The 9,348-nt window shown below is 37.8% G+C and overlaps 2 protein-coding genes across 3 annotated transcripts; one reads left to right on the top strand and one right to left on the bottom strand.

Moving 5' to 3' along the window:
• Positions 1-1,839: 1,839 nt before the first annotated feature.
• LOC148853740 (high-affinity nitrate transporter 3.2-like) lies at positions 1,840-3,538 on the top strand. Its single transcript, XM_088941737.1, has 2 exons — positions 1,840-2,133; positions 2,821-3,538. Exons 1-2 carry the CDS (start codon positions 1,998-2,000, stop codon positions 3,303-3,305), a joined length of 621 nt encoding a protein of 206 aa, XP_088797863.1. The 5' UTR covers positions 1,840-1,997; the 3' UTR covers positions 3,306-3,538.
• A 614-nt stretch (positions 3,539-4,152) lies between these two features.
• LOC148853741 (manganese-dependent ADP-ribose/CDP-alcohol diphosphatase-like protein) lies at positions 4,153-8,655 on the bottom strand. Of its 2 annotated transcripts, XM_088941735.1 has the most exons (3): positions 8,235-8,399; positions 5,690-5,945; positions 4,153-5,441 (listed from the first exon to the last, which is right to left on the bottom strand). In XM_088941735.1, exon 3 carries the CDS (start codon positions 5,409-5,411, stop codon positions 4,449-4,451), a length of 963 nt encoding a protein of 320 aa, XP_088797861.1. In that variant the 5' UTR covers positions 5,412-5,441; positions 5,690-5,945; positions 8,235-8,399; the 3' UTR covers positions 4,153-4,448. The 2 variants fall into 2 exon arrangements, with proteins under 2 accessions (XP_088797861.1, XP_088797860.1); XM_088941734.1 differs by lacking the exon at positions 5,690-5,945 and having other exon boundaries at positions 8,235-8,655.
• Positions 8,656-9,348: the final 693 nt, after the last annotated feature.

Raw genomic sequence — 9,348 nt, forward strand, 5'->3', positions numbered from 1 at the left:
TTTAGTATTTAAATTTTTAAAATATAATAATCTAGTATCTATCATTTATCAGTTTGTTAATTAGTCGTTAAGTGACATTTAAAAAGTTAAAAATATTTAAGAATGTCATCCAATTTTCTTTATCAAACATCCAAACATTGACAATAAAATTAACAGTCCCAAATTCTAGATTCTTCTAAACAATCACCAACATTTTTGAATAGAAGAGGCTAGGATTTGGGATTGTGTAGTTTTTTGTCAACATTTTGATGGCTGAAAAAGAAAATTAGATGGCATTTGAAGAATATTTTTAACTTTTCAAATATCACTTAACGACTGATTAACGGACTGGTTAACAGCAGGTATTGGATTGTCTCATTTTAAAAGTTTGGATACTAGATTATCGCATTTTAAAGTTTGGAGATTAATTTGTCACTCAAGCCAAATTTCAGGGTACTGATCTCGAATATTTCCTTTTATCTTCTTCACCCAACTTTTCTAAAATGGGTGTGTGGGTGGGTGGCCTCTTTTGATCCTTCTTAAAATATTCCATGATATTGTGTTTCACCTCTTTGCCATTTTCCCCTTGATCACCTATCTAACCAGACTTTCCACACTTCATCTCTCTTAACATTGTCTCTCATTAGCATGATAAGCAGGTAAGGGTATCCTATTCCTAGTCTGTTCCACACTAATCCCTGTAGACCGTTCCAGTTCAGTTGATGGCTAGCCAGATGAATTCTGGAAGGTTTGAAATAGAGTAAAAAAACACAATATTAGTTTCGTCTTTTATCTTTTGTCTAAACATTCAAATCTTACATTGGTTTAAACTCTCAAAGAATAGAAAAAATAGAATCATACTGAACTGAACTCAAACAAACTTCATTTGTACAGAAAAACAAAACAACCAAAACTCCATGTCAGACCTTGGTTGGACAAACTATAAGTTCAGCGATGATTACAACAAAGGGGAAAGGAACTAATTAAACAGATGGGAACCATTTTTTGAAAATGTCTTCACTGTTGGGAACTAATGGGTTCACTATCGGAAAGTCATTCACGATTGAAAAAAGGAGAAAAAAATAGGAAGTTTATAATTTAGTCAAATAGAAAGGATGACGTGACCTAATGGAGGAGGTAAAGAACCCCGATGACTTGGCTATAAAGGGATAAAGAAAGGAGAAAATAGAAAAGATATAACAGATAAAAGGAGAGTCCATCTACCCTGGCCAGTTTTGTTTTAATATATAGTAATAGATTAACATAAAATAAAAGAGTAATCATTAAAAAGGTGAAAAGACATTTAGAATGGATTTTAAAGTAATATTGTATTTTAAATACCATAACTCATGGATTGAATTCAAAGATTAAAATAATTTTGGATAATCGTCCTTATAAGTATTAAGCCCGGTGATATGATGTTATAATTAAAATACTGTTTTCTAACTTTGATGCTCATGACAAGTATAGATATTATATAATATAAAAATATAAAATAAATTATATTATTGTTTAGAATATTCTCATTTAACATTTTTAACTGGTACGGAAACTAAATCGAATATATACTTTATAAATATAAATTAACATTATATAATTAAATTTAAATTTAACTTTTATGAATAATTTTATAATTATCCTTTTTAGTAATAGAAGATATGAATATGATGTGCAGTTATTAAAAAATAGGATGTGCCCAAATTTGTGAGCTTAACCATAAAAACACGATGAAATCCAGACGATTTTAGGTTAGTACGTCTTGCGTGCCTCTTCGTCTTAACCCTACCCTTTCAACATCTTGAGGGCCATCAACTATCATGCTTAAATGCGGCTGAGTTGAGTTCCCCACTCTTCAAAAGCAGCCAAAGGCCGTTGGAGGTTTGACTTTTGGCACGACTCACTCCCATTGGCCATTGGCCCCCCGCAGTTTGCCTTGTACTTAAGGTAGCATATGCCTCCCAAAAGTTGTCAAAGGCAGTCGGAATTTCCTCCTCTGTTTTTCTGCTTCAACTGTACTAATGGCGTCCCGTCTTCTCATCGCCTCTCTTCTTGCCTTTGCCTTCTGCTTATTAGCGGAGTCATGTTATGGAACCGTTCTCTTCTCCTCTCTTCAACGAACTCTTCTTGTCACTGCTTCACCTAAAGACGGACAAGGTATTGAATTTGGAACTCATCCTTTTACTTTTTGTTCTCAAAATTCTCTCCTTTTTCTTGCTTACTTTCTTGTACTTCTCAAGCTGGTAAACGAGGAAACCCCATTGAGTCATTGACCGGAGGAACCATCTATTAATCTCTTTTCATTAGTCCCCCCCCCCCCAACCCGACCTGCTAACGTGAACCAGTGTGCCAGTGTGTTTTCCGGCAAGCCCGTGGTCGTCTTCATAGGGATCAAGATAACGATGCATTCCATGGGTGCCGGTTAACCAGGGCAATATACACCAAACAGACTAAGCAGCTTAAATCTCAAAATTTATTTTTAGTTCCACGTCCTTTTGCTGGAAACTTGCTAATTGGCTTTGGTCTTCTACTAATAAATTTGTCTTCGAAGATTCGATTCTGGCACGTTCTTTATCTGCTAACATTCGCCGTCGGTTTGACCCCTATGCGATGGGCCGGTGGCATCAAATCAGAGTAACTTCTGATACCCAGATGAATTTTTTGTCCAAAACACGTAACTTAGCATTGATCCCATACGAGAGACCTCTGTCCACGAAAAAAAAGTTGTTCAACTCAAAAGAACCCACAAAGCATCTTTGGATCAAATATTATAAAGTTATTATTTGAGTTTGAGATGGATCATATTTAATTTTGTTTTGGTTAATATTTGCAAATCGAACACAGTGCTGAGAGCTGGAGAGGACAAAATAACAGTAACGTGGGGAATGAATCAGAGCTTCCCTGTCGGGACCGATGAGGCATACAAGAAGGTAAAGGTTCAGCTATGCTACGCACCCATCAGCCAAAAAGACCGTGGGTGGAGGAAGACCAAAGACGACCTGAGCAAAGACAAGACCTGTCAATTCGATATCGTTGCCAGAGCTTACGACTCCAACCAGCCGAGCTTCGATTGGACGATCGAGAGAGATGTTCCCACGGCGACTTACTTCGTGAGGGCCTATGCTTACAACTCGGACGGCGAGCAGGTGGCTTTTGGACAATCTACGGACGGTCAAAAGAAGACCAACCTATTTGACATCCAAGGGATCAGCGGGCGCCACGCTTCCCTCGATATCGCCGCGGGTTGTTTCTCTGCTTTCTCGGTGCTCTCCCTGTTTGGGTTCTTCTTGGTTGAGAAGAGGAAGGCCAAGGTGTCTCAAAAGAGCTGAACCAGAGACACACATATTCCAAGTGATAAATGATAGGAATTTAGTTCTAGTGTTTGTGAGGAAGTCTTCTGCTTTCTATTAACAAACAACTTTGATGGTTGAGTTTGAATGGATGACGAGGAAGCTTTAGACATGATGAAGTATTATCCACTTTGTTTGTTTCTCTTACAAGTAATACAACAGTGTAAACTGGAAATAAAAAAATAAGAAAAAAATTTCCCAATTTTCAAAAAGTACAATTGATATATGTTCAATATTCTACCATGTCAATTGTCACATTGCAAATGATTCAAAAACATCGAATTGATATTTATACAGACAGGGTCATAGTACGTATTTATTATAGCCTTGATAGGACAAAGTGAGTAACCTCGGCGACAATAAAGTTGATTGTACTTGTATATTAAAAGAAAAGATCTGTCGAAATCAACTCCAAAGAAGAGAAGGTTTTTCACTCAGCCATGCTAGTACCAGTCCTGTTTTGCAGAAACCTCAAAGAGGTGTAAGGTGTTTTGTAAACATCCAATTACACAATAATCTATTTCGAGGGATAATTATCTTTTCTATCTCTCTTTTTTTTTTTTGCAAAAATGGGGGGAACCGTCCAGCGAATGGGTCATTATTGCACAGGGTCCACATTCCGTTCTCCATAATGTCCATAAACATCATGGAGAGTAGGTAGATACAGGAAGACCAGAAGAAGGAATACATTCTCACAGACACAGACGAGTTCAATATTGGACTCTCTCTCTCTCTCTCCCCACAGTTGATCCCTTGAGCATTTGATACATAATGAAGGTCCATACCTCCATGGGCACCCAATTGATTGTATGTTACTAAGCACATCTGGGATGGAAGGCTGACATATACTGACAATATTGAACAAATGAGTTACAAATACAAGGAGTGGTGGTAGAGTGAGAGATCCACAAGGACTCCGAGTAGAACTGGCAGGCAAAGTTATATAAATTTGTGTTCATGTTTTTTCCCAAATAATAAACTTCAACAAATTCACAATGGGTTCTTCAATCTTGAGCTTCCCATCATAAGATATTTTTTGTGTATAAATGATTATGGTTCTGCATGAATGGTTAGGAGCAACTGCCACATCAGATGCCTTGACTAATGTTAAATCAGTTCCACTTAAGAAGTGAATATCATTTCAGTACTAGCCATACGATCAGTACCAGAGAGAGAGATTTTGTCATGGTACACATCTACATACCCATATGAATTTGAGCCTGGAGGACACTCCAGAGCAGCTTCAAGGACCCGATGGTGAACCCCATAGGAATCAACTGAGTATCCGCCCTTGTGATCATGGCCAGCCAGGCAAACCTTCACACACTTGTATCTATGTATCACATCCATCACTTCATCGTAATTCCATAGTAGTGCTTCTTGGGTTGCTGCACCAGGATCTAGAGGCAGATGGCAGCAAACCACCACATTCTGTCCATGTCTGGTTGCTTCTTGAAGCACACCATTTAACCATTCCAACTGTTCCTTCCCAACTGCCCCATTGAACATCAGAAACCTTCTCTCAAGACCCACCATTCCCATTGGGCTGTTCTTGTCTGAATTTGGATTCTTTTCTTGCAGAACTTTCAACGCTTCCAATGTATTTGGATGATCCTGAGGCCAACCAATGGCACTGATATCATAGCCATCAAGCACCACAAATCTATATTCTGGAGTTGGGGAAAAGTCATAGTAGGCACGGCCATTAGGAGCAGGCATCTTCAGCAGTGGAAGTAGTGAGTCACGGGGGAGATTGTAGAGGCAGTGATTTCCAATAATGTGGTAGAAAGGACCATTGAACATCTCAAATTCCTTAATAATTCTCTGTACAGTCTCTAGAGACTTCTCTTTGGGGCAGAATCCATCAACAATGTCTCCCAAATTGATAGCAAATTTGAGCTTCTGGTGGCCATTCCATTTCTTGACTGCTCTTTGCAAGACCAGAATGCTGTGCTGATAGTACCGTGGAACTCCAAGGAATGAGCGGCCATCAGGAATATTGGCATACTGGACATCAGATATAATTCCAAATGAGAAAAGTGGTTGCTTCCCTTGTAGTCCCACTAATCTATTTGTCGAGGTCATTTAGTACAACTGATATAGATTCCTGACTTCCTGTTAAATCATAAAAATAACACTCAAGAGACCAGAACTTGTGCAAGTAGAAAGTGGTTTTCTTTCACTACACTACAAAAATAGCTCCTACTCATGTGTAAAAGATGTTAAATTGATCATATAAAACAATAAAAACAACATGAGGTTTAGGTTTCCTTGGGTAGAAGGCCAGGACTAAACCATTCTCCCTATGCCTAAATTATAATTTTGGAATTGGTTATATTTCAAAATTATTTGTTTTCCCATACCTCTGAAAAATATCACATTCCTGTAAAGAGTTTAATGTGCATTTTTTCATGCATGCACTACTTGGACATTTGGGTACGATGAACATGTGATTAGAAAATCAAATTTTGTACAACCACTGGAACGAGCAAGCATCAAGAAAGGAGCAACTTGAATGGTAAATCCTGATATCAAATGGGCCTTGAAGAGCAAAAACGTTGGGTATCCATAGGTGAGACACGGGGCAGAAAGCTATTTAATAAGCTCCATTTGGAAATTCTGTTGACATGAAAAGCAAACCCAACTTAACCATAAGAGAGTAGAATATTTATGATGAGCACAAAAACTTTTTCATCAGAAATGGGGATCATTAACCACTTACCATTGGAAAACACCACTCTAGTTTAAAATAAGAGACCATTAATGATATATCCACCTTATTCACATCTTATTTAAGGGAAGGGATCAAATTTTTCCATGATGAGAAAAGTATCACCCACTTTGGTACAAAATGGATTGCATACGAAACCCACTCCCTAAGAAGTTTTGTCCAAAGAGTTCAAATCTCACAAGTACTGAGTTGCAGGCCAAGGATTTTGGGTGTTAACGAGAGATAACGAGTTGCTCTTGGTCAGATGCAAACAAGACATATGTGATAGTCTGACCTAGATTAAGGAAATAGTTCCCTTCCTGTACTGGTTAGTCAAGAGCTGATCATGTTACCAATGAGAAACTGCAGAACAATCAAAGAAGCTAACTCTCATTCTTTGGACAAACCTATAACCAAAAAAGACAAAAAATGATAATAGTAAGCCCCCTGCTAAATAGCCTCCAAAATCAAGGAGGCAAGGAGCCAACCATCCACTCTGTAAATCCATATTCAATCAATCAACCCCCTGCACGATATCTAGACTCATGGACCATTGCAAATCTTACCCCAATTTCCTTGAACTTGGTTTTAACCAAGAGTTCTAAACTTGCTCGAAATTGACTCCAACTCCCATAGACAACTCAAACGAAGACCTCATAATTTGAAATTTAATTCTAAAAATTCTACAAATCTAAAAATATGGTTGATTGAAACAGAAACATTGTTTTTTCAGGACCACTGTGCATGTGGGAATCTCTGGTTGGAACTTTTGGTTTTAACCAAGAGTTCTAAGCTTGCTCAAAATTGGCCCCAACTCCCATACTCAAATGAAGACTTCACAATTTGTAAATTTATTCTAAAGATTCTACAAATCTAAAAATATGGTTGATTGAAACAGGAATATTGCTTTTCCAGGACCACTGTGCATGTGGGAAGCTCCAGTTATTTTCAATGAGTAAAGACATGATCCTCCATGCTTTGGATTCAAAGAAATAAAGTTCTGATAAAAAAACTAGTTTGCATTGGAATTACCAAAAATTCATTGTGTTAGGTACAGTCTAGCCATCTACAAATCCTTCACGTGTTAGTTCATGAAATCAATGACATATACATACTCAGCTAATCACAATCAGCAAGGAATCCATTATTACTCTCTATCAAGCAAAATGCTACAAGCATAACAGAAAAAATGACATAGCCTTGCACAACCAAGCACACTCAACAAGCAGGCCCACCTTAGATCTGGATTAGCTACTTGAAAATCAACCAAACTTCTAGTCTTGATCAACTCCTATCAAGGATTTGTACGTTCTCTATTGCTTTGTTCTCAAATACTCACTCTCTTGTGGACAGTGAAACTCAGTTTCGGTATCAATATATGAAAGAAATATTTCTATAACTCTTTTGGCTTGGATAGCATTTCCTTTTGGTAATAAAACATTTCATTTAAGTTTCAAAGCAGATACAAGAAAACCAGAGCACAGAAAACCAACAATGAAAAACATCAAACAGACAAAATAAAAAATAAAAATAGTTTAGGGCTGGATAGCCTTGAACCTAGAAAGTTTATTTCCGAAAAATTAACAAGGGAACAATATCCATGGACCAAGAAGACATGGATGGAATCCCTAAATAACATTTTCTAGTTGGGTGGACATTAGTAGAACTCATATTTTAGGAGGTAAGATGGTCATGCCATATCTAGGACTTGCATCAAGAGATCCAGCTTTTTACTTATGCTGACTGATAGCACGGATGCTCTTTGAAGCTGGCTATAAGACCTGTTAAAGCAAGGATTCCCTCGCTAACCCACCAGATAAAATCCCCACGGAGAATCCCAACCCCAGCCCCAAAGAAAAGAAGAAGCTTGGCCGACAGATGATTAGACTCCAAATGAATTACAAATCACAACCAACAGGTGTAGATCATAAGTAAAATGGAAGTGGAAGAAGATATCGACCAGAATTTCTTAGTAGTTGATTGGACGTATAGCGGTATGTCTGAATCAAATAGCTCGATATGATCCATCATCATTTTAAGTAAGCTAAAATAGAAATGGGAAAAGCGATGCGCTAACGCTATATTAAAAGGAATCAAGCTACCCATTTACAAGAAAGTAATCAAAGTAGAAAAATAGAGGAATAAACAGATTTCTAGAAAAGGAGAGAGATGGAGAGAGAATAAGATATATTAATTACAATGTTAATGATCTGAAGCCTGAAGGAAAGAATAAGAAACTCCTCTCCTTCCCGCGGTTCTTGAAACTATCTGAGCGATTTCTCTTTCTCGAATTTACATGCATAAGCTTAGGATGATGCGAAGCACAGAAAGGGAGATCGGCCGGTCAGATTTCGTTCGGATACGGATACCTGCGTGTGCGTGTGGTATTTCATATCTGTGGTAGACTGGCAGTTGGTTGGTTCGTTGCGGTTTAGATTTAATTACTAAAGATGCCCTCGATTTTTTGTCATAACCACGAGATGGCCCAACCTACGACCTACCCTTGAGGCTTGAGGCTTGACTCCTTTTCGGATCAACCCTGTTGGTGGCTTGGTGCGAACCTATGGGCTGACTCATTAGATCGCTTTGCCCTCACCGGATCAAACAAATTAAGCCGAGCCGAGTCATATTATATTCCTATGCTATAAAAATGCAACGACGTTGGAACCGAAGTAGTAGAGACTAGAGACTAGACAAGCTCGACAACGGCGGTCGGCGGCAAAGGAAAAGGAAGACTGAAAGTAACTTCCGAGTTGCTTAGCGCTCTGACAGTGATCGCTGAATTTCCTTGGATGAGTTCAAACTTCATAAGTCTCCTACAGCTAAATGCCTTGAGCTAAGACCACACACTAACCAATGACATTCATCAAAATTCATGGGGAGAATTCATTGGGAGTGTTGTGATTGATCAAACTCTCAAACATGGCATCAAGGTTCAAAATATCACAGCATTTCGTATTATATCCAATTATATGTATCAGTTATTGAGTCACTGAAATGCTAAAAAAGTTGGGCTCTTTAATGGGTTGAAACTTTAAACATTAATATCGAATGTTATTAAAGTGGAAACAAAAAAAAAATTAAAATAGAGTATTTGTGAATTTATCAAAATGGAAACATAAAAAATTAAAAATAGAGTATCAAATGTTAAAAGCTCTGGATCCATGATGTGTATATCCAGTGTATCCGATGCTTTGAATCATGTGTGGCAACTCGACCGAATTGATTGTTTAACTTCCTCTATTAGCAGATATTTCCATACTTAAAAATACGCAATGGTGTTACTGTGCACATTCGTAATAAGGGTATAGT

The sequence above is a fragment of the Nelumbo lutea genome, chromosome 4 (assembly GCF_056320005.1).
Source record: "Nelumbo lutea isolate HS-2025 chromosome 4, American lotus-T2T, whole genome shotgun sequence".
Taxonomy (NCBI): domain Eukaryota; kingdom Viridiplantae; phylum Streptophyta; class Magnoliopsida; order Proteales; family Nelumbonaceae; genus Nelumbo; species Nelumbo lutea.

Coding starts and splice junctions, on each gene's coding strand:
- LOC148853740 (XM_088941737.1), top strand. CDS start 1,998: ATGGCGTCCCGTCTTCTCATCGCCTCTCTTCTTGCCTTTGCCTTCTGC. Junction 2,134..2,820: donor TTCACCTAAAGACGGACAAG/GTATTGAATTTG, acceptor AATCGAACACAG/TGCTGAGAGCTGGAGAGGAC.
- LOC148853741 (XM_088941734.1), bottom strand. CDS start 5,411: ATGACCTCGACAAATAGATTAGTGGGACTACAAGGGAAGCAACCACTT.